Source organism: Orcinus orca, chromosome 7 (assembly GCF_937001465.1).
Source record: "Orcinus orca chromosome 7, mOrcOrc1.1, whole genome shotgun sequence".
Lineage (NCBI taxonomy): Eukaryota > Metazoa > Chordata > Mammalia > Artiodactyla > Delphinidae > Orcinus > Orcinus orca.
The window spans coordinates 59,353,116-59,377,322 of record NC_064565.1 but is presented as its reverse complement, the minus strand read 5'-3'; the positions used below and the strand labels follow the sequence as shown (position 1 = coordinate 59,377,322).

The 24,207-nt window shown below is 37.3% G+C and overlaps 1 protein-coding gene and 1 pseudogene across 4 annotated transcripts in view; both read left to right on the top strand.

Moving 5' to 3' along the window:
• The window catches only part of TLK1 (tousled like kinase 1), a 209,805-nt gene extending 196,384 nt beyond the window's left edge, over positions 1-13,421 (top strand). For 3 of the 4 annotated variants that reach the window (XM_049712256.1, XM_049712257.1, XM_033423562.2), the window contains exons 15-21: positions 467-558; positions 644-733; positions 893-1,062; positions 1,360-1,516; positions 4,596-4,707; positions 6,138-6,245; positions 11,229-13,421. In XM_049712256.1, coding sequence (XP_049568213.1) covers positions 467-558; positions 644-733; positions 893-1,062; positions 1,360-1,516; positions 4,596-4,707; positions 6,138-6,245; positions 11,229-11,405 — 906 coding nt within the window. In that variant the 3' untranslated portion in view covers positions 11,406-13,421. The remainder of the gene's footprint in view (positions 1-466; positions 559-643; positions 734-892; positions 1,063-1,359; positions 1,517-4,595; positions 4,708-6,137; positions 6,246-11,228) is intronic. The other variant, XM_004267289.4, reaches the window with a different exon arrangement.
• Positions 13,422-13,567: 146 nt separating this feature from the next.
• Positions 13,568-18,564, top strand: LOC117200495 (elongin-C-like; annotated as a pseudogene).
• The last annotated feature ends 5,643 nt before the right edge of the window (positions 18,565-24,207 follow it).

Genomic DNA, 24,207 nt, shown 5'->3' with positions numbered 1-24,207 from the left:
CACAACTTCTGAGCCCGTGTGCTACAACTACTGAAGTCCTCGCATCTAGAGCCCGTGCTCTGCAACAAGAGAAGCCCGCGCACCGCAACAAAGAGTAGACCCCACTTGCCGCAACTAGAGAAAGGCCGTGCACAGCAACAAAGAAAGACCCAACGCAGCCAAAAAAAAAAACAAAACCCAGAGAGCTTTATTGTTTTATCTTGATTCAATATATTGGCACTTATAAAACTTGAACGTGAAAATCCACATTAAGGTTTTCTCTGATTTAGCACCATGGAATTTGTATCTTGTTTCTGATAATAAATGTGCCACTGAACTATATATAACCTTAGCAGAGATGACTACCAAAAATCGTAATGTGTATTCTCATTCCATATTACTGCAAAAATTATCACTCAAAAAAAAAAAAATCTCTTCACTATTCAGTTGGTCTTTGGTCCAAACTCTTCTATTCCTTGAATCCTAGGCTTTTGACCTTTATGAACAAAGATATGCTGCTGTGAAGATCCATCAGCTTAATAAAAGTTGGAGGGATGAGAAGAAGGAAAACTACCACAAGTAAATATTAATTCTTTATGGTTTTTATCAATTTTGAAAATATATTTAATTGTCATGGAGAATTAATATATTCTCTTTCTCGTAGACATGCCTGCAGAGAATATAGAATACACAAAGAACTGGATCACCCCAGAATAGTTAAACTCTATGATTATTTCTCCTTGGATACAGATACGTAAGTGAATATAAAAGGATTTATTTTTTAAGAAAAGACATGTTGGCTTTTGCTTCCCCTATTCCATAGTGATAATATAAATACTCTTCATTTGTCCATTGTGATTCTGAATTATTGGATAATATTTTATGTCTGATTTTTTTCTCTTCTCCATTGTAGGTTTTGTACAGTGTTAGAATACTGTGAAGGCAATGACTTGGATTTCTATCTGAAGCAACATAAATTAATGTCAGAGAAAGAAGCTAGGTCTATTGTAATGCAGATTGTAAATGCACTAAGATATCTCAATGAAATCAAACCCCCTATTATACATTATGATCTTAAACCAGGTAATTAATAAAATTTTTGTCTAAATAATTTAAGCTTTAAAGAGTGTAATTTTTAAAAGTCTTACTTGCTAAGTTATCCGAAAATATGCTTTTTGGTTTAGTTTTTAAAAGTCAGTGGAATACTAGTGGTAGTAGCTGAAGTGTTTTTAAAATTTATATTACTGCATTTTAAAACTATATTTTAAATGTATATCTTAATTGATTAAAAATTTTACATATGTATGTTAAGTGTATTATTTCCCAAAAGTCCAGCTTTAGTAGTAAAGATAATGTTTTTCATTTATGTTTCATTAAAAGAACTTTATACTTTGTTCTTAGGGAACATCCTTCTGGTAGATGGAACAGCATGCGGAGAAATTAAAATTACTGATTTTGGTCTGTCCAAGATTATGGATGATGACAGCTATGGTGTAGATGGAATGGATCTAACTTCCCAAGGGGCAGGCACTTACTGGTAAGTGTATTATTAAAAACACCAAAATTACCTAGATTAGTGCCCAGTCTTTTTAATGAGAGTTTATTTTCGCATACCTTTGAGATTACTGTGGTGTGATGAGAGTACTGATATGAAGTCTCTGAGTTGAGAGACTGCTATCATCAGTCCTGTTTTCTCACCTGGTCTTAACTGTAACTATCAGCAAACCGGAGGAAGAAAAACTTGGCATCAGCAAGCGACTACCAGCTAGTTCCCTACCAGCCAGAAACTCCTAACATGGAGAATTTGTGAATCTTGTTCTATAATGTTGGAGTGATATTTATCATGAGTAATGATACTTAATATAATATCTTAGCTATTAAAAGCAATAACTAATAAGCATTAAGCCCTCTCTGTAGAGGTTTTGTGGTTACAGTTTTTGTTTAAGATGGATGTTTTGTCGATAATGAATGAAAGAGAAATTTGGTACAATCTTGGTCTTTGGCCTTAACGCTCAAAAATCTTTTTAATAACTTCATACATACAGATATAAATCTAGATAGAACCATAGATTCACTGATACGAGTCTAAATGAATGTCATTCCCTTCAGAGTTACCTACGTGTTGACAAAAATTACTTCAGTGTGAATTTTCAAACTTAGTATCAAATTTGCCAAAGTGGAGAACATAGACTATAAAATTTCAAAACTAATTTAGTTTTCAGAATAAATTAGCTTAGCAAAAAGAGTGAAATCTTAAATGGAAGGGAGATAACTACTCAGCTTCACTGAGCAGGATGGTGACTACAAACATAAATGTGACTTTGGAGTCTTCAGAACAATCTTCACATAGCCTGGGCAATAATAACCAATTCTATAAAATGCCACAGGTTGGTATGGACTTTACTTTTCAGAGTAAGGATTAGTAGTCATGTTCCATGTATTCATTTAAAGCCAGTTTAGAGTTTCAAATTATGCTTGTGGCATTTTTTAGGAATATAAGATAATGTATCATAATTTTCTTTCAATATATATTCTTTAAAAGTCTATCATTCAAACTAGTAACTCCTTAAAAGTCAGTACCCTCAGTCAGTAGTCTTTAGACTTCTTTCTTTTAGCAACAAGCCTCCTTTTTTCACCACAAAATCTTAGAATCCTAATAAAACCAACAAAAATAAGGCTTCTTGGTAGAACCCTGTATTCTGTGGCAGACAGCTTGAAAACCATGTTCTAAGTAATAGATCATCCTTCCTCTGCAGAGACTCCCACCATACTGTTTCCCTCTCACTCTGGCTTCCCTAGTGCAGGGCAGGGCAAGGAAATTTCCCCCTGACAGATGGGCATGAGACAGGGAAGCTTATGTTTTAGGGTGCTGTGCAGGAAGAAGATACAGTCATGGCATTTCCATGTTAGGAACCTGGAATTATATACTTCTTGTAGAAACAGCTTTCCCCAAAATAGTTAGTTTTTTATTCATATACAGACTTTTAGAATACAGGTATGTAGTGCTTTTACACATCATCCCCAGAAGCTTAAATTATTTGTCAGTGTCGCTTAGAAGAAAACGAGTTTTGTTTCTCCCTTCCTCTTGGGTCTCAAATGCAAGCATCCAGTAAATCCTGCTGTCGTTTTCCCCGAGTAGCTTTGGTATCTATTCCTACACTTCCTCTCCTTGCTTATATACCCTTTTACCTTGAGAGACGGTATAGCACAGTGTTTAAGAGTCATTCTTGTTTCAGTTACACACACATAAACCTACAGAAAATATACGCTTTTATGCATAAAACAAATCTGGCTTTTTATTTGATTTGGAGGGTAGGAAAGGATTTACATCACAAATAAGTTATTGGTCATCTGTGAATGTTCTGCTGAAATTTAAACGATTTTAGCATAGTGAGTATAAAACTAAAAAGAGTAGCTTCCCATTTAGCTGTATTATTCCTTTTCAGGACTTTGTAGTTTATCTAAATTTTTGAAGTGTGAGATGCTTGCATCCTGATGGAGCTTTTTATCAATACTTATAGCCTAAGGTTAAAAGTAAAAATTTATTTTTACTTATATGTATTTTTACCTTTTAAATAAATTTTACAATCTATTTTTACCTTTTCTTTATCTAAAATTATAAATTTATAAATAAAAATAGTATTTTTGAATGCTCCATATATTTCTGATGCTGCTACTGTTTGAAACTGTACAATGGATTAACGCTGTAATGGAGGTAACATCTGCCTGGAGGGAAGCAGAGAAGGCTTGTGAAAGTTGGGTGGGTCTTGAAGAAGAAAGGGTGGTCACTGTGTGAACTGGAGTAGTTAAGGAAGGCATAAGAGGTTGTCATATTCAGAAGCATTGCGGGGAAGCACAGTGTAGGAAACCAAGTGAATCGGCTTTGCCTAACCAGTTTGAGGGGCTGGGGATCAGGAGAAGAGATTTTGGAAATTTAAGTTGCTGCTAGATTAGGACAGGTCTCGTGTTACAAGCAAGAGATACGAGGTCTTGGCCTGGGCAGTGAGTGAGGTTGAGGTTCTTTAAACAAAAGAACTGGCTGATCAGATGTGTATTTTAGGAAGAGAACTTCCTACAGTTTGACAATTGGTGAAGGGGGGATAGGAGAGGACTTCTTCTATTAGTAGATACTTAGAAATTGTAATTTCTAATGATAATTTATCATTTCTGTAGATCATACACTACAGAAATGTATATAAGTTGACCCTTGAACAGTGCAGGGGCACCGGTCCTCTGCACAAAAATCTGAGTATAGCTTGCAGTTGCCCTTCATATACGTGGTTCCTCCACATGCCCGAAATTCAACCAGTCAGGGATTGTGTAGTGCTGCAGTATTTACTATTGAAAAAAATCCTCATATAAGTGGACCCGTGCAGTTTGAACCCGTGTTGGAAAAGGGTCAACTGTATATTACACACTTTAACCACAAAGTTGTTTGTTTTGGCCCTAAAGTCAAATGATACAGGGATACAAATGCCTTAAAAGTTAGGACTTTAATCAGTGAAACTCACCTAAGGTTTTTGTATGGATAAAATGAGTGTAAGATTTTACATTTAGAAGGTTTTAAATTATAAATTGTTAATATCCTTTCCTTTTTTTCTCCCCCCAAAACCTAGGTATTTACCTCCTGAGTGTTTTGTAGTTGGAAAGGAACCACCGAAGATTTCCAACAAGGTTGATGTGTGGTCAGTCGGAGTCATCTTCTTTCAGTGTCTTTATGGTAGAAAAGTAAGTTGAAGTATAACAGATTCAGCTATATGGAGATAAGTTGAATTTTCCCCTTTTAAAGTTTCATAAACTTGAAGTCAATTTAGTCAGGAATTCCAAGAATGCAGACCTGGTTGAGGCAACAACAAAAAATCCCAAAATAACTGTTTATTTGGGGTTAGGAGCAGACTGGGAAGCAGAAATACATGAAAGCACTTGAATTGTGTTCCGCTGGACTACAAAAGCGGAGGAGGGTGCTTATAGGCAAAAAACTGCAAGCTTACACAAATTGTCAAGAATTAGGATTGGAGCTGGCAAGAAGTAAGGGTGCTTGTTAAGCAAAGATTGGGGTTTGAAATGATGACATAGTTGGGGGGGAACTTTGAAAGTACAAGGTTGCAGCTGGCAATTGCTAGCAGATAGATACAGTTTTGAAAACATCTAGTGGTTTCCTTTAGATTGATACAGTTCAGAAAGTTCAGGTTTTTTCTGATGCAGGAATGTGTCTGAAACCACATCCACAATGGCCACCCAGCTCCATTTTGGATGCCTGAACCATAGTTACTCCATTTGATTTTTTAAATGATCTTAAATATATTATCACTTCCTAAAATTTCCGTGGATCAGAATTATTTTAATGTCACAACAGCTTCTTTGGCCTGCTCTTTGACTTTTTTTTCTTTTAAGAAGAAGAAGTAACTAATCTGTTAACAGTGCTAACGTTTTTCTATTGCTAGGAATAAAGGAGTCAAAACTGTTCATGATCCTCCATTCTCTCCACTTCCTCACCTCCTCTACCCCATTCCCACCCCCCACACACAGTTTGGCCTGAGCATGTTTGTTTCCTCCTGTGCTTCCTCAGGGAAATTCCATCAAACTTACTTAGTACTAATTTTTCCCAAACCTCTCTTTACATTGAAGTCAGAACTGTAAGCTACCATAGATATCCTTATCCCATTCAGTCCCTCCATCAGTGTGAAAAGAGAGATTCAGGGACTTGTCTGGGAACTCACTGCATGTTAGGACCAAACCCAGAGCTGATTCATTTAAGTTAGTGTGTCATACTCAAGGTATTTCACTCTTTGGACTTTTCACGGATGTTTCCACTACTTCTCCATCTCTTCTCTAATTAAACTTAAATTTTAAACATTCAGAATAAAATTTAAAATTTTTTTGCTTTTATTTTCATCTTAATTACTTATATGGCAATGGTAGTATTTTCTGTTGCTTATTCACAATGTTTTGGCTATGCTAAGGATTGATCAGATGCTCTTCCTCAGCCTGCTATCAGTTATAACCTTGTTTCTATGAGAATGCATCCCAGCTTGCAAGTAACTGAGAGTAAGATTTTTTTAGAACACAAATCATTTGTATCTTGGGGATTCTCTGATAATATCTGTTTAAATATTTTGTGAGATAAATTTCTCAACATTGTATTTTTTTTTTTAAAGCCATTTGGTCACAATCAATCTCAGCAAGACATTCTTCAAGAAAATACAATATTAAAAGCCACAGATGTCCAGTTCCCTGTAAAACCGGTTGTAAGCAGTGAAGCAAAGGTACTAAGTTTATGAAAATAAGCTTTGTGAAGTAAAGATTGCAGCCACAGGAAAAGCTGTCCAGTAGGGGCTGGTGATTTGCTCTGGAGACAGCCACAGGAAAAGCTGTCCAGTAGGGGCTGGTGATTTGCTCTGGAGAAGAGTTGCTTTAGGCCTTTGGTTGTGATAGTTTTTAAGGACCCAAATATGGTCTGTGATTCTTTTAAGAAGCCAGGCAAAGGAGAACATAATCTACGATTACATTTACATAAAGTTTAAAACAAGCAGAACTCAATTATGGTGTTTAAAAGTCAGCATAGCTGTTACCCCAATAGATTGGGGGCAGAGCCAGTGCCTGAAAGTGGGCATGAAGAGTCTTAGGAGTTCTGATAAAGTTCTTTTTCTTGATCTGTTTGCCAGTTACATAGATATATTCACTTTGTGCTGTACAGTCTATGCTCAATAGGAAGAAAACACTAGGGCAAAAATGGCATCAGACCCTTTGGCCAAACTAAATTGACAGTAAAGTGGAATGAGGGTGAAAGGAGTGTTTTACAGAAGAGAAATTCCAGAAAAAGAAGACTCCAGAATTTTGTAGGGAGAAATGCAGTATTCCACATTCAACACAGTTACAGGCATACCTCAGAGATATTGTGGGTTCGGTTCTGTACCACTGCAAATAAGACGAATATTGCAATAAAGAAGTCACACATAGTTTTTGGTTTCCCGGTGCATATAAAAGTTATGTTTACATTATAATGTAGTCTGTTAAGTGTGCAATAGCATTATGTCTTAAAAAAGTAATGTACATACCTTAATTAAAAATACTTGCTTGCTAAAAACTGTTAACCATCCTCTGAGCCTTCAGCCAGTAGTCTTTTTGCTTGTGGAGGGTCTTGCCTTGCTGTTGACGGCTGCTGACTGAGCAGGGTGGTGGCTGCTGAGGCAATTTCTTGGTCTCTTCCTTTCATGAACCATTTCTCTGTAGTATGCAGTGCTGTTTGAAAGAAGTTCTACTGTGGGTAAAAAGCTTTCAAAATTGGAGTCAGTCCTCTTAAACCCTGCCACTGCTTTATGAACTAACTTTATGTAATATTCTAAATCCTTTGTTGTCATTTCAGCAATTAAGTTTGCAGTCTTACATGGGTGCAGTTCATGAGCTCCCCCAAACAGTTACAATAGTAGCAGAAATCACTGATCACCATAACAAATACAATAGTGACATAACAAATATAATGGAAAGTTTGAAATATTGCTAGAATTACCAGATGTGACACAGAGACACAAAGTGAGCTGTTGGAAAAATGGTGCTGATAGATTTGCTCAATGTGGGGTTGCCACAAACGTTCAATTTGTTTAAAAAAAAAAAAAAAACACGCAGTATTTGCGAAGTACAGTAGAACAAGGTGAGCCTGTGTTGGAAGTCCTAGCCAGAACAGTTAGGCAAGAAAAAGAAGTAAAAGGCATACAAATCAGAAAGGAAGAAGTAAAACTGTCACTATTTGCAGATAACATCATTTTATATATAAAAACCCTTAAGACACCACCAAAAAAGTTAGAGCTAATCAACAAATTCAGTAAAGTTGTGGGATATGAAATCAATGCAACAAATTTTTATGTATTTCTATATACTAATAATAAAAGAGCAGAAAGAGAAATTAAGAACACAATCCCAGGGACTTCCCTGGCAGTCCAGTGGTTAGGACTTGGCGCTTTCACTGCTGGGGCCCAGGTTCGATCCCTGGTTGGGGTGCAGCCAAAGAGAAAACAAAACAATCCCATTTACAGTCGCATCAGAAAGAATAAAACTATAAGACATTGATGAAAGAAATTGAAGAAGGCACAAGTAAATGGAAAGATATTCCATGTTCATGGATTGGAAGAATTAATGTTAAAATGTCCATACTACTAAAAGCAATCTACAGATTCAGTGCAATCCCTATCAAAATTCCAACAGTATTTTTCACAGAAATAGAGCAAACAGTCCTAAAATTCATATGGAAACACGAAAGACCCAAATAGTCAAAGCCATCTTGAGAACAAAGCCGAAGGCCTCATGCTCCATGATTTCAAACTACATTTCAAAGCTATAGTATTCAAAACAAACAGTACGGTATGCCGTGGAACAACTAAGCCTGTGTGCCACAACTACTGAGCCTGTGCTCTAGAGCCCACGAGCCGTAACTACTGAAGCCTGCATGCCTAGAGCCTGTGCTCCACAACAAGAGAAGCCACCACAATGAGAAGACCGCACACCACAACGAAGAGTAGCCCCTGCTCGCCACAACTAGAGAAAGCCCGCATGCAGCAACAAAGACCCAACACAACCAAAAATAAATAAAATTGATTCTTTAAAAAAAAAAAAACATATGGTATTGGCATAAAAATACACAGATCAATGGAACATAATTGAGAGCCCTGAATAAACCCACACATGTATGGTCAATTTATGACAAAGAAGCCAAGAATATATAATGGGGAAAGGGTGGTCTCTTCAATAAATGGTGTTGGGAAAACTAGACAGCCACATAAACAAGGATGAAACTGGACCACTATCTTATGCCATACACAAAAAGTAACTCAAAATGGATGACAGTCTTGAACTTAAGACTAGAAATCATAAAACTCCTAAAAGAAAACATAGGCGGTAAGCTCCTTGACATAGGTCTTGGTGAGGAATTTTTGTATTTGACAACAAAAGCAAAGGCAACAAAGTAAAAGTAAACAAGTGGGACTGCATCAAATGAAAAATCTGCACAGCAAAGGAAACCATGAACAAAATGAAAAGACAGCTTCACCAAATCATACCTGATAAGGGATTAATATCCAAAATATATAAAGAAATCAAACAGTCCGATTAAAAACAGAGGATCTGTATAGGTTTTTTCCCCAAGGAGGACCTACATATGGCCAACAGGTGCATGAAAAGATGCTCAACATCACTCATAATCAGGGAAATCCAAATCAAAACCACAGTGAGATATCACCTCATACCTGTAGAACAGCCATTATCAAAAAGACAAGAAATGAGTGTTGGCAAGGATGTGGAGACGAGGGAACCTGTGTGCACTGTTGGTGGGATTGTGAATTGGTGCAGCCAATATGGAAAACAATGGGGAGGTTCGTTGGAAAATTAAAAATAGAACTACCATATGATCAGCAGTTCTACTTCTGAGTATTTGAAGAAAACAGAAACATTAACTCAAGATGGTATGTGCATCCCCATGATCACTGCAGCATTATTTACAATACCCAAGACATGGACGCAACCTTAGGTGTCCAGCGTGGGATGAATGGATAAAGAAAATGTGGTGTGTGTGTATATATACATATATAAAATGGAATACTGTTCAGACATTAAACAAAAGGAAATCTTGCCATTATATGTCATGTCTTGTCATTATATGTCATATATAAGATTCTACATATGCCATTATATGTAGAATCTTAAAAAACAACAAACAAAAACCAAGCTCACAGATACAGAGAAGAGAGGTGGGTGGGTGAGGGGTGGGCGAAATGGGTGAAGGGGGCCAAAAGGTACAAACTTCCAGTTATATAAGTCATGGGGATGTAGTGTACAGCCTGGGGATTATAATTAATAATACTATATTGCATATTTGAAAGTTGCTAAGAGTAGATCTTAAAAGTTCTCATCACAAGAAAAACAATTTTATAACTACGTATGGTGACAGATGTTAACTAGACAATTGTGGTGATCTTTTCACACTACAAATGTTGAATCATTATGTTGTATATCTGAAACTGATATGTCAATTTTTTTTTAATTACCATATGATCCAGCATTTCTACTTCTAGGTAGCTACCAAAAAAAGTGGAAGCAAGGACTCAGATATTTATATACCAACATTCATAGCAGCATTATTCACAATAGTTAAAAGGTAGAAACAATCCAAATGTCAACCAAGAGATAAATGGGTAAACAAAATGTAGTATGTACATGCAGTGGAATATTATTCAGCCTTAAAAAGGAATGAGGCCTGTGAGCCATGGCCGCTGAGCCTGCCCATCCGGAGCCTGTGCTCCGCAACGGAAGAGGCCACAACTGTGAGAGGCCCACATACTGCAAAAAAAAAAAAAGGAATGAAATTCTGATGCATGCTACAACATGGATGACTCAAACATCATGCTAAGTGAAAGACACAAAAGGACAAATAAATATTGTATGATTCCACTCATATAAGGTACCTAGAATAGCCAGATCATAAAGGAACACAAGTGGTTACCAAGGGCTGGAGGAAGGAGCAATGGGGAGATACTGTTCAATGGGTGTAGAATTTCAGTTTTAGATGATGAAAAAGTTCTGCAGATGTATAGTGGTGATGTTGTATAGCAATGTGAATGTACTTAATGTCACTGAATTGTACACTCAAGGATTAAAATGCTAATTTTTATGTTATGTATATTTTAATCTCAATAAAAAGGAAAAAATGCAGCTTTCCAGCAATAAGTTTAAATGGTAGTAATAGTATTTAGATTGTAAAGTGAACTACTAGGGGGCTGTGAGTTGATAGTTGAATTTGGAGTGATAATTTTACTGCTACAATTTTTTTTAATTTATTTTACTTATTTATTTTTGGCTGCGTTGGGTCTTTGTTGCTGCACGTGGGCTTTCTCTAGTTGTGGCAAATGGGGGCTACTCTTCATTGTAGAGCACGGGGTCTAGAGCGCAGGCTCAGTAGTTGTGGCTCTCAGGCTCTAGAGCACAGGCTCAGTAGTTGTGGCACAGGGGCTTAGTTGCTCCGCAGAATGTGGGATCTTCCCGGACCAGGGCTCGAACCCGTGTCCCCTGCATTGGCAGGCAGATTCTTAACCACTGCACCACCAGGGAAGCCCTATTGCTACAATTTCTTAAAAATTTTGAATCCCCAGTGAAGTAAAATCTATTTATTGTCTTAAATGTGTCCATCATCTGTAGTATTTAGTTGATTGATACTTAGAAGAGGAAAAGATTTTAATTGCTGACTTTTTTTTTTTTTTAAGGCCTTTATAAGACGCTGTTTGGCATACCGAAAAGAAGATAGGTTTGATGTGCACCAACTGGCAAATGACCCCTATCTTCTCCCACACATGAGAAGATCCAATTCTTCAGGAAACTTACACATGGTTGGGCTGACAGCATCCCCTACACCCCCTTCTTCAAGCATAATTACTTACTGACTTTCCTCCAAAATTGGCATGATGTCTTTGAATTGCTTCCAGATGCATACTTGAGTTTGAGAGCTTTTGAGTGTTTTTGTTGTTTTCTTTTTTACACAGGATATGGTTGAGAACTGTTTGTGAACTGAAGTTCTTCATAGCATCGTTTGTATGAGAGTGGATCATGGGCAGTGAATAAATGTACACTTCTGACTGTAATCTTGAGCAGTGAAGGGTGACTGCCTGTTGCACAGAAACAGGAATACCATGTTAAGATAAAAACAATGTTTTTTGGGGGGAACACTGTAAATAACGTTTATAATACTTAAATACATTTGGTTGTTACTAGAGAGTTCTAATATGAAGGGTGGTTTTTCATTATTTAAAAACACATGGAAAAAATATGAGACATATTTCTAACACAGGAACTATCTAGTGCCTGGATACATTCTTCAGCATTCAGCAGTTTATCTGCTACAACCAAAGTAAGAACTGAATGACAGTGACAGTTGTGTTTTATAGTAATAGAATGTGAGAGTTAGACTCTTTGGACAAAGTTATTAGACTTTTGTCATTTGCCTATTCTGGCTTTTACCAAGTTGTACCTCGAAATCACATGTCCACTTTTTTCACTGGTCATGTTAAAGGGAGAGCTATTCCTAGATACATTACACCTTTGACAAAGTGAGCTGCTTGTTTTGAAATCAGCTGAAGTCACTAAATTATAATATCTCCAGTGTTCTCAACATGTTAGAATTGTTAACAGGTATTTTTCTTTTGTTACCAGGCCTTGTTCATTCAAACAAGTGACAATACGTAACCAAATGCAGACCAGTTCTATGCAGGATAATGATAAATTCCCTTCTAGCTCTATTGTAAATTGTGTACAGATGTCGTATTTCAATTACCGAGTTTCAGCAGCTTATTCTTGTACAAATGTTTAAAAATATGCCTTTTCTAATTGGATATTGTATTTTTTTTAAGTCTTCTTGAAGGCGCTTTAATTGCTGCTAAATGATGTTGCTTCTTTGCTAAAAAAAATCAAATGACCTCCTTAAAGGTGCAAGTTGACTGTACATTATAGAGAGATTATTAAAAGCAGGCATTTATTAACAATCAAGGCATGTAAAAATGATCCGTGTTGGACATAAAGAGCTCTCGAAATCAGTTTCTTGGTTTCTAGGGCTGTGGAGCACATATATACTAGATTTATAAATTGTTCATGGTAATCCTACATTTCTAGAAAGTTCTTATCAGCAAGGTGGGATGATGGTCCCTTAAACGAGTTTCTTGTGGTTTGTACAGATTTGTTAAAATGTGAACATTTTCTAACTGCCTTGTATGGTAGAAACCATTATTTTTCAGGATGCTGTATGTCACTCCTCTAAGAAACTTCCTTATCATCACATTCATAATGCTGATACTTACATGTAAATTGTCCATGTTGCCGAAAAAGGAGGCTATGCTTACCACAGATTCCCCTTAATATTGTACAGTTAAACCATGGCTCTTTGTTCTTTCATTGTACATAGACACATTGTCTCTTTAAGATGCTGCTGAAATTGTAGAGAATGTAGCCAAAACAGTAATAAACAATGACAGTTAAAATTTAAAGACTATGAAGTTACATTTGAAGGGAGCTTTCAAGATTTAGGACATTGACTGACTTGGCTCCTTAAGAATTAACTGAATAAATTCTTGAAGTATACTTCAGGATAAGTATGAAGCGTTTCAAGCTGTTAAAGTATACCTAATAACCATTATCAAAGCTAATCCTGGGTAAGTAACACTTAGCCATATCGGGAATGGTTTAAGGGCTATACCTGTTCCTCTGCAGATGAAGATAGAAATCCTATTAAAAAAAATATTGATGTGGTAATGGAATGTAGCATCAATTGAGTGCTTTAGGTGCTGTCGGCCAATTTTTCAATTTTGTTTGAGTGAGTTTTCATCTTTCTGAATCCTAAAATACTATGTTCATATAGTAACAGTTATTTGAAGTCCTGAATTAAAAGAAAATAATCAGTTTGTTTAAAATTTTGGTGAGATATTTAAGTGGATGTGTACATCTAACATGAGATTGAAGAAGTGGTACAGACCTAGATCACTGGTCTTGACCACACTATTTTCAAATGAATGAAAGTGACTGCTACTGTCAAAATGCAGAAAAGGAGGAAAACAAGCCATAAAATAAAAGTGCTTCCCTGGGTTTAGGTAATCATCTGTTTAGAGTCCAAGATGTGTAGGCAGTAAATGAGTTTAGAGACCATCTATTCCTCCTAAAGTTTTTCCAAAGAAATGATACAGATTTGGGGTAGTATGCCCATATCTCAGCAGGTACAAGATAGCTCTAATTGAGCCAGAGTGAGTACTGTTACCTTCACCTGGGAAACTGGGATTTGTCACTAAGTAGTTTCAGTCACTCTGGCGATCTTTGGCTCTAACATCTTGAAGCTTACATTGTTTTTTGGTCTCCTGAATTCTGTCCTCAGAATTAAAGTATTTCCTATATGCCTAAGACAGTAGCCAAGGTCTTCTCCCTTTAAGCACTGCAAGGTAAATGTACAGTTTTTTGCATAGAATTTGAAATCTTTGTTTGGTATGAATTAGCTTTAGTGCATGCATGTTGAGAGGAAGTAAGTGTAGAAACCACCCTAATTTATTAAGTCTGGAGTTGGGTAGATATTTGGTTGTTTTTCAGAAATAAAGTTTCAAGTCTATTTTTTACTTGCTGCCATCCCCTGCTCCTTAAAAATAATTTTCAATTTAAATAGTACATAAAATGTGAACAGATACTTCTACAAATACCTCATTACATGAAACCAAAATGGTAGAATTTCAGTGAAACAAATTTAAAGAGTGTATTCTGTTTTGCTGTTGATCGCTGCTTATTAAATGCAATAATGCTGATTACCATCAGACGTTATTAGCTGTGTTTTGCAGTGGTAGTGCAGACGGTCCAGTCCTATTAGATTGTGAGTTTACTCTTAGAATTTACATTACTGTTTGATTTGTGTGAAAAAGACAGCCTTACTCTTAGTCCTTTAAAATCACATTGGCACGTCTTACTCTAATCCCACTTTAAATTTTGACATGTTATCTGATCATTTTCCTCCCAAGCTTAATCTGTTTCAAAAAGTGTTTTAGCACCTAGTTTTTAAATAAAATTGTTAGAATTCTAGTTCTTGGATTTCAGGAATTCTGTAACAGTTTTAGAATTTCTATAACTTATCTGGTGATCTGAATTACAACATACACATCTCCATTTACCTTCCCCCGCTTTCATCTCCCTCCTTTTTTTTCTTCTTTTGAGGATTTTTCTCCCTGGGAATTCTTGGATGTTTGAATGGGAAAGATTTGAGTAAATGTATATAAACTGACTTCAAAACGATTGCATAGAGCCAGAGGAGAACTTAGAAGAGTCATCTTTCATTAGGATCAAAACGCATAGTTTTCACCTGGAAATCCTCACCCATTTAAAATACTAGAGATGTAGGTTACCTACATACCTATGACTTTTTAAAAAGGCAGTAACAATAATACTGGTTAAGAATTCATATCTTAGAACCAGATTCTTTGGGCTTAAATGTTGACTGCCATTTCCTACCTGTGTTTCAGGTTCCCCATCTGAAAATGAAGATAACAGTGTGACCATACAGAGTGGTTGCAAGGAGTAAATGAGCTCACATATATAAAACCCAGCACATTGTAATACCACGTATATAAAGCTGCTATTATTATTTATTTTTTTTTTTTGCGGTACACGGGCCTCTCACTGCTATGGCTTCTCCCATTGCGGAGCACAGGCTCTGGACGCGCAGGCTCACCGGCCATGGCTCACGGGCCCAGCCGCTCCGCGGCACGTGGGATCCTCCCGGACCGGGGCATGAACCCGTGTCCCCTGCATCGGCAGGCGGACTCCCAACCACTGCGCCACCAGGGAAGCCCTATTCTTTTTTAAGACTCAAAAATTGTTCTATTGCTTTTATCCTACATACAAGATGCAGTCTACTTTGCTTCCTGTGATAAATTTTCCTTTAAGAAACAGTTTTACAATACTTTATTCATTTCAAATGATGATTAGATTATCTGAAAAGGGAAGGTGGTGGGGTGCAGCAACAAGAAAAAGTAACTGTCTCAACTGTAATTACCCAAAGGATCATACCCTAACCATGTAGGCTATTTCATCAGAGGCAATTCTACCGTACATCCTAGGGTTTTCCTTGATAGTAGCAACCATTTGAGGTAGGATAGGTGGTATTATCCCAGTTTTTTCACAGAGGGGGAAACAGTTGGAGAAAAGAAATAACTTGGTAAGACCACATAACTAATAAATGACATCAGAACTAAAGCCCGGCTTTTGGAGTCCTAGAGCCAGGTTCTTAACCATGCTAACATTTCGCTTGCCTCTTCATTATAAAACTTGTTTACTGTGTTAATGATTCTTCAAAATGACAAAAATGAACAGATAGAAACGTAACTGTCACCATAAAAGAGCAAATATAAAGAATTCTTCAACTGTTAGATCAGGAGTGCCATCTGAGCTGTGCCTTGATGGCTGGCTGTTAGTCATGTCAGAGAGGGGCTTCTGTCCAGATTCATTCTAGGCAAGGCAGAGAGTGGGTCACAGACCTTTTCCTCTTCTCACACTTGTTTTTCATTGCATTTTTAATTTAAGTCAACGATCAGATTAGGTTCTGCTTAACTTGCAGGGATCAGTTAGTTCACCTTTCTCCTCCTCAGCCCACTTTCATGAGCATAGAAGGTATATTCTTCCTCTCCCTGCAGTGGTACTGGTTGGTCTCTAATAAATCTGGAAAACTGACTCTATTAAGTCAAAAAACTTGAGAAAGTCTTATAAATCTAATGAAATTACCCATGTGTGGTGCTCCAGTGCCAAGATCACAAATGAGTAATCCTGACTTTATCAAGTGACTCTCACTTTGATTTTTAAAAGTCTGTTTGTAATTAAATTTTTCTATAAATACGTGATCCATTTTCATCTGAAGAACTTAGGCTGTTCCCGTAACCAAATACGTAAGCTAAACAGTATACGTGCATGACCAGCACCCCACTGTTCTTGGTGGAGTATATGGTATATTTGGTTTAAATACCATTGATATGGTCAGATGAGGATTTTTTTCTAGGATAGGACAAAGTTACATACTAAAATTACCTGATCTAAAGAATGAGTATGGTTGATTTATGTCATTCATATCGATCCTATTTCACCTCTTTATGTCTGCTAATGACCAAATTCATAACTTCCTTTTAAGGAGGTATTCAGAAGAGTGAAAAGTGGGGAAAGTCTGGGTTTTAAAGTCTGACTTGACTTTGCACCTGGCTTTGCTATTTAATAATTGGATGACCTTAGAGAAGTCACTGACTAACCTCTCTCGGCTTGCCTTCCACATCTGTAAAGTGTATATATTAATAGTACTTGCGGGCAGGCAGCTGGGTGGGTGTGGGGGGGGTGCCGGTGTAGGGACTGTGGCAGTGCGCGGGGACGCGGTACAGTGGCTGCAGGGCTGAAGAGAAGCTACTAAAGTTCCTGTGGACGCAAAGTAGAATTTCACAAGAACATAATGGATGGAGAAGTGAAAACCTATGGTGGCTGTGAGGGCTCTGCTCTGATGCCATGTATGTCAAATTGGTATCTTCGGATGGTCATGAATTTATTATAGAAAGAGAACATGCGCTAACATCAGGACAAAAAAGGCATGTTGAGTGGCCCAGGTCAGTTTGCTGAGAACGAAACTAATGAAGTCAATTTTAGCGAGATCCCTTCACATGTGCTATCAAAAGTATGCATGTATTTTACCTACAAGGTTCGCTACACTAACAGCTCTATGGAGATTCCTGAATTTCCAATTGCACCTGAAATTGCACTGGAACGGCTGATGGCTGCAAACTTCCTAGATTTGTTAAATAAAATAAATTATAATAAACTGTTAACTTTTTTCAGTATTTAATACCTGTAGTTAGTAGTTTTTTCGTATATAGCATGTTGCCTGTGTGCAATTGAACTTTAAAGTTCGTTGCAAAGCAGATTACCTTCTGTTCTTTTGCATAGCAATCAGAGTTGAAATTTGTTTGCTACATCAACAAATTAAGGACATTTTTACAAATTGAGAAATAAATATGCCAGTTCATAGGTGTTTTTGCCTTATCCTTTGGATGTGATTTTTTAAATTAGAACAGTGGTGATATAGTAAATGCTGAAATTTAGGCATAAATTCAACACGTTCTACAGGTAAATAATGGGGCTACATGTTTTTATGTTTTTAGTGTTGTTTTAAAAACCTATTCTGATCTTAATAGCTGTCATTAGCATTACTAGACTTATGCAACTGCATATAATTGCATTATAAACAAATTTATAACTTAGCCAAAATATTGATTTTTATAACTGTCAAAGACAAGAGAGTTGAAATTTCTTATGTGTCTTTTGATAAACTGCAGTATTGTTTAAGTGTATCTTGTCTTTTTGTTTATTGCTACAATTTAAGAACTTTATTTAAAATCAGTTTTGGAAGATTACTAGGTACAGCTTTTGGAGCAGAGACTTCTTGAACTGTAGCCACATGGTCAACAAGTAAACTACATGACTTTAGTTTCATGTGCATTTTGCATTTTGGCCAATCCATTGACTATAATGTCTCCTTTGCAATATTCATTCTTACACAGTCCCTTGTGATTACACTTCTCATTATTTAAATGTTTTAAAAGACTCACTGTGAACTTCATCTAGATCCTAAGAGCAAGACTTCTGACAATTCTAGTCTTCCTCCAATCAACTGAAATGTTATAAAATATGAAAAACGTGGAGAGATGCAGTACAAATCTAATAGTGCACTTTGATATAGTATATTAATTATCTTCTATTAAGGTATGTCCCACTAGACATGACATCCATAATTTGGGTCTTCTGAACTCAAACTTATAAAACAGGTCATTCAGCTTTTACGCTAAGACAAAAAAAATTTTGAAGAACTATAATAGAGCGTCTCTGCTTAGTCGTGGAAAAAGAAGCACTAGAGTTGGGGTTATTATTGTCTCTATCTTAGTAGTAAAACAAAGCTGTTATTATAGGGTCTATAAATTTAAGTCTTCAGCTTACTTCTTTAAGACTGGTTCAGTATGGACCAGTTTTTCTGGAACCTGCAAAATCCATAAACAACCAAGATCGATAAAAGTAATTTTTCCTCTTAGAAGACCTAACATTGTTATTGAAAGCAATTAAATATAAATGTTAATTGCATATATTTTAGTAACATCTTAAGACATACTGTTACATATTTTAGTATAGAATTATCAAGTACAAGAATTATATTCTGGGGGCTTCTCTGGTGGCGCAGTGGTTGAGAATCTGCCTGCCAATGCAGGGGACATGGGTTCGAGCCCTGGTCTGGGAAGATCCCACATGCCGCAGAGCAACTGGGCCTGTGAGCCACAATTACTGAGCCTGCGCATCTGGAACCTGTGCTCCGCAAAAAGAGAGGCCGCGATAGTGAGAGGTCCCCGCACTGTGATGGAAGAGTGGCCCCCGCTTGCCGCAACTAGAGAAAGCCCTCGCACAGAAACGAAGACCCAACACAGCCATAAATAATAAATAAATTAATTAAATTAAAAAAAAATTCAGGGCTTCCCTGGTGGCGCAGTGGTTGAGAGTCTGCCTGCCGATGCAGGGGACACAGGTTCGTGCCCCGGTCCGGGAGGATCCCACATGCCACGGAAAGGCTAGGCCTGTGAGCCATGGCCGGTGAGCCTGTGCGTCTGGAGCTTGAGCTCCGCAACGGGAGAGGCCACAACAGTGAGAGGCCCGCGTACCGCAAAAAAAAAAAAAAAAAAATTCTGCTACTTGGTGACAAATAATGCTGATTATAAACCTAAGTGGTGATCTTAAAGGTCAAGGTGATAGCTAGAATACAGTTTAACTTTGATCCATTTTAGTAGGTTACTTTATATGTTAGGTCCAGAAGTTACCTGAAGTTCAAAATATTGAAATAGAACTGAAAGATTAGGAAAAGCTGTATATCTTGTGGCACATGATACTTGCATGTTAATAAAGACTATTGACTGAAAAGAAAAATAGTACCTGCCTTTCAGGCACCTAGCACTAAAAGTGGGTTCAGAAGGTCCTCCAACTAATATGGCATGAGCTCTGACCAGTCAGAACAAATGCTGGCCATAGTGCAGAAGAGAGGGTCAAGAGTAATTGTGGGACACTCTGAGGAAGGGATGGGACCAGTTGGGGTAGGAACTCGGGAGACTCCAAGCAGCAGCCATTTATCAATCAATGTGGAGATGTTTCTGTATTTTAACTCATATCTGTGCATAGTTGCTTAGTATGAGCCCTGCCTGTCATCAGTGACGTAAGGTAGACTCCATAAATGACTCCCTTCACTCCAGCACATGCAGCTATTTTGGAAGTTTACACAGCTCATGAACTTGCACATCCAAGGCACATGACTATTTTGGGTTGGAGACCTAACTGGTCTCTGTTTCCAGAACTATTTTTTCTTCACTTTAGAAATGCTATTTGGATCTCAAGATTGTTTCTGTTCAAGCCACCATGAATATTAAATATCATCATGGTGGTTGCTGGACTGATGAAAAAATTAATGTTTCTTTTTGACAATTTAGACTTCATCAGTAGGAATGTTTTAGAATTTTATTCCTGTGAGCTTCCTTCCCAGAGGTATGGAATATATCCACACATAGTTATTAGTAAAAAACTTTTTCCCTGATAGTAACCACAAAGCAAAAATCTACAGTAGATACACAAAAGATGAAAGAATTTAAGCACACCACTACAGAAAAAGCATAAATGAAGAGAACAAGAAGAAAGGAACAAAGGAACTACAAAACAGGAAACAATTAACAAAATGGCAATAAGTAAATACCTATCAATAATTACTTAAAATGTATATGGACTATATTCTCCAATCAAAAGATAAGAGTGGCTGAATAGATAAAAAGGCAAGACCCATGCAGATGTAAGGACACACACAGACTGAAAGTGAAGGGATGAAAATAGATATTCATGCAAATGGAAACCAAAAGCTGGAGTAGCTATACTTGTATCAGACAAAATAGACTTTGAGACAAAGAAAGTAATAAGAGATAAAGAAGGGTATTATATAATGATAAAGGGATCAATTCATAAACAGGATATAACATTTGCAAATATTTCTACACCTAACAGAAGCATATAAGTATATAAAGCAAATATTAACAGATGTAAAGGGAGAAATAGTAATACAATAACAGTGGGGGACTTTAATATTCACCTTCGTGAATGGATACATCATCCAGACAGAAAATAAGGAAACATCAGCCTTAAATGACACAGTAGGCCAGATGGACTTAACAGACTTGAACAACATGGGTTGGGGCAGCAACCCCCCATGCAGTCAAATTCATGTATAACTTTTGACTCCTCCAAAACTAATAGCCTAGTATTGGCCAGAAACCTTGCTGATAACACAATCGATCAACACATTTTGTATGTTATATGTATTATATACTGTATTCCTAAAATAAAGCTAGAGAAAAGAAAAGAAAATGATAAGGAAGAGAAAATACATTTACAGTACTGTACTTGTTGATACCGTTAAGTTTACATTGTTTACAAGATGAATCATCTGTCAGTAAAATATTGTCTTATACAAAACACTGCAGATATGTGTATTATTAACACTAGACATCAAAAATGAAAAAATTCATATTTATTTACAGGTATAACAATTCATGCATTGATAATGAAGAAGCAGTAATATGATCGTTTTATGGTAGTCTTGTGTAATCCATAGGAATACATCACAGTATCCTAGCCTACACACTAATGAATGAATCACTGAAAATTTTATGGCACAAAGTATCAGTCGTACTCATAATATAGTATTGGAAACACTGTTACACATTTAAAAAAAAATTTATCTGTGAAGATAGGTTGATACTCAGTTTTCTCTAATTACGAGAGAGAGGCATACTGTATGGTAATATAATTCTTTGAAAGCAAAATTATAAAACAGTAAGAAAACTAACACATTATTAGTTTCATATTAAATATCACTCACCTTATGTCTATGTAAGGATAGACTATCCACTTCAATACAAGTCTTGTGCACAATGTTCTACACATATATTTTCGTATATTTATTGAAAAAAAAAATCTATGTATAAGTGCCCCCACACAACTCAAACCCATGTTGACAAGAGTCAACTGTATATAGAACATTCTATCCAAAAGCAGCTAAATACACATTCTTCTCAAGTTGCACATGCAACATTCTCCAGGATAGATCATATGTTAGGCCACAAAACAAGTCTTAATAAATGTAAGATTGAAATCATATCAAGAATCTTTTCCATCCACAATGGCTTGAAACTAGAAATCAATTACAAGAAGAAAACTGGAAAATTCACAAGTATGTGGAGATTAAACAACATACTACTGAACAACCAGCAAGTCAAAGAATAACTCAAAATAAATTTTAGAATACCTTGAGACAAACGAAAATGGAAATGCAACATAGCAAAACTTAAGAGATGCATCAAAAGCTGTTCTAAGAGAGGTTCATAGTGATAAATGCCTATCTTAAGAAACAAGAAAAATTTCAAATCACAATCTTACTTTACACTTCAAGCAAAAGAAGAACAAACAAAACCCAAAGTTAGAAGAAAGGAAATTATGAAATCAGCAGAAATAAAACAGGGGCTTAAAAAAACAATAGAAAACATAAAACTAAGCTGGTTCTTTGAAAAGATAAACAAAAATTGACAAAACTTCAGCTAGACTAACCAACAAAAAAGAGGACTCAAAATCAGAAATGAAAAAGATGTTACAACTGATACCAAAGAAATACAAAGGATCATAGAGACTGCTATGAATAATTATACATCAACAAATTTGACAACCTAGAGAAAAGGATAAATTCCTAGTAACATACAACCTACCAAGACTGAATTATGAAGAAACAGAAAATCTGAACACACCAATTACTAATAAGGAGATTGAATCGGTAATCAAAAACCTCCCAACGTGGGCTTCCCTGGTGGCGCAGTGGTTGAGAGTCCGCCTGCCGATTCAGGGGACACGTGTTCGTGCCCCGGTCCGGGAGGATCCCACATGCCACGGAGCGGCTGGGCCCGTGAGCCATGGCCGCTGAGCCTGCGCATCTGGAGCCTGTGCTCTGCAGCGGGAGAGGCCACAGCAGTGAGAGGCCCGCGTACCGCCAAAAAAAACAAAACAAAAAAACAAACAAAAAACCTCCCAACAAACAAAAGTCCAGGAACAGATGGCTTTACTGCTGAATTCTACCAAACATTAAACAATACACACCAATTCTTCTTAAACTCATCCAAAAAAAAAAGACAGAAAAGGAGAGAACACTTCCAAACTCATTTTACAAGGCTAACATTACCCTGACACCAAAACCAGACAAGGATGACACCAGAAAAGATAATTACAAGGAAATATCCCTAATGTACATAAATGTGAAAATCCTCAACAAAATATTAGCCAACTTAATTCAACAATGCATTAAAAAAAATCATGCACCATGACTGAATAAGTGGGATTTACTCCAGGAATGGAAGGAGTAAATCATCTGCAATTCAATATCATATGCTGCATTAACAAAATGGATAAAAATCTTATGATCAAAGGTATTTCTAAATGGGCTTAGGAGATTAGCATGCTTCATTTCCAGAATATTTCTGCAGTGATTCAGGAGCTGGAGACAAGATGGCAGAGTAGAAGTACTTGAGCTCACCTCCTCTCACAAAAACACCAGAATCACAACTAACTGCTAAAGAACCATCAACAAAAAAAGACTTGAATCTACCAAAAAAAAAAAAAGACATTCTACACCCAAAGACAAAGAGGAAGCCACAACAAGGTGATAGGAGGGGTGCTGTCATGATCTAATCCAATTCCACACCTGCCAGGTGGGCAACCCACAAACTGGAAAGTAATTATATTGCAGAGGATCTCCCATAGGAATGAGTTCTAAGCCCCATATCAGGCTCCCCAGCCTGGCGGGTCTGGCATTGGGAGGAGGAGCCCCCCAGAGCTGGTTTTGAAGGCCAGTGGGGCTTGAGTTCCAGAGCTCCACAAGACTGGGGGAAACAGATACTCCACTCTTGGAGAGTGCACACAAGTTTTCATGTGCACTGGGACCCAGGGCAAAGCAGTCACTCCATAGGCGCTGGGGCCACACCTCCCTGAGAGGTGTGGAGGGTCTCCCGGGGAGGCAGGGGCTGGCTGTGGCTCACTGTAGGGACAAGGACACTAGCAGACACCCCAGGGAATACCCATCAGCATAAGCTCTCCCGGAGGTTGCCATTTTGGCACCAACACCCGACCCTACCCAACAGCCTGCAGGCTCCAGTGCTGGGATGCCTCAGCGTCCCAGGGTGGGAACACAGCCAATGCCCATCAGCAGACAGGCTGCCTAAAGTCACCCTGAGCCAAAATCCACCTATAAACACACTCCTTGACATGGCCCTGCCCACCAGAGGGATAAGACCCAGCTTTAGCCACCAGTGGGCAGGCACCAGTCCCTTCTACCAGGAGGCCTACACAAGCCCCTAGACCAACCTCACACACGTGGGGGCAGACACCAGAACCAAGAAGAATTACAATCCTGCAGGCTGAGGAATGGAGACCACAAACACAGAAAGTTAAACAGAATGATATATGTTCCAGATGAAGGAACAAGATAAAACCCCAGAAGAACAACTAAGTGAAGTGGAGACAGGCAATCTACCTGAAAAAGAATTCAGAGTAATGACAGTAAAGATGATCCAAGATCAT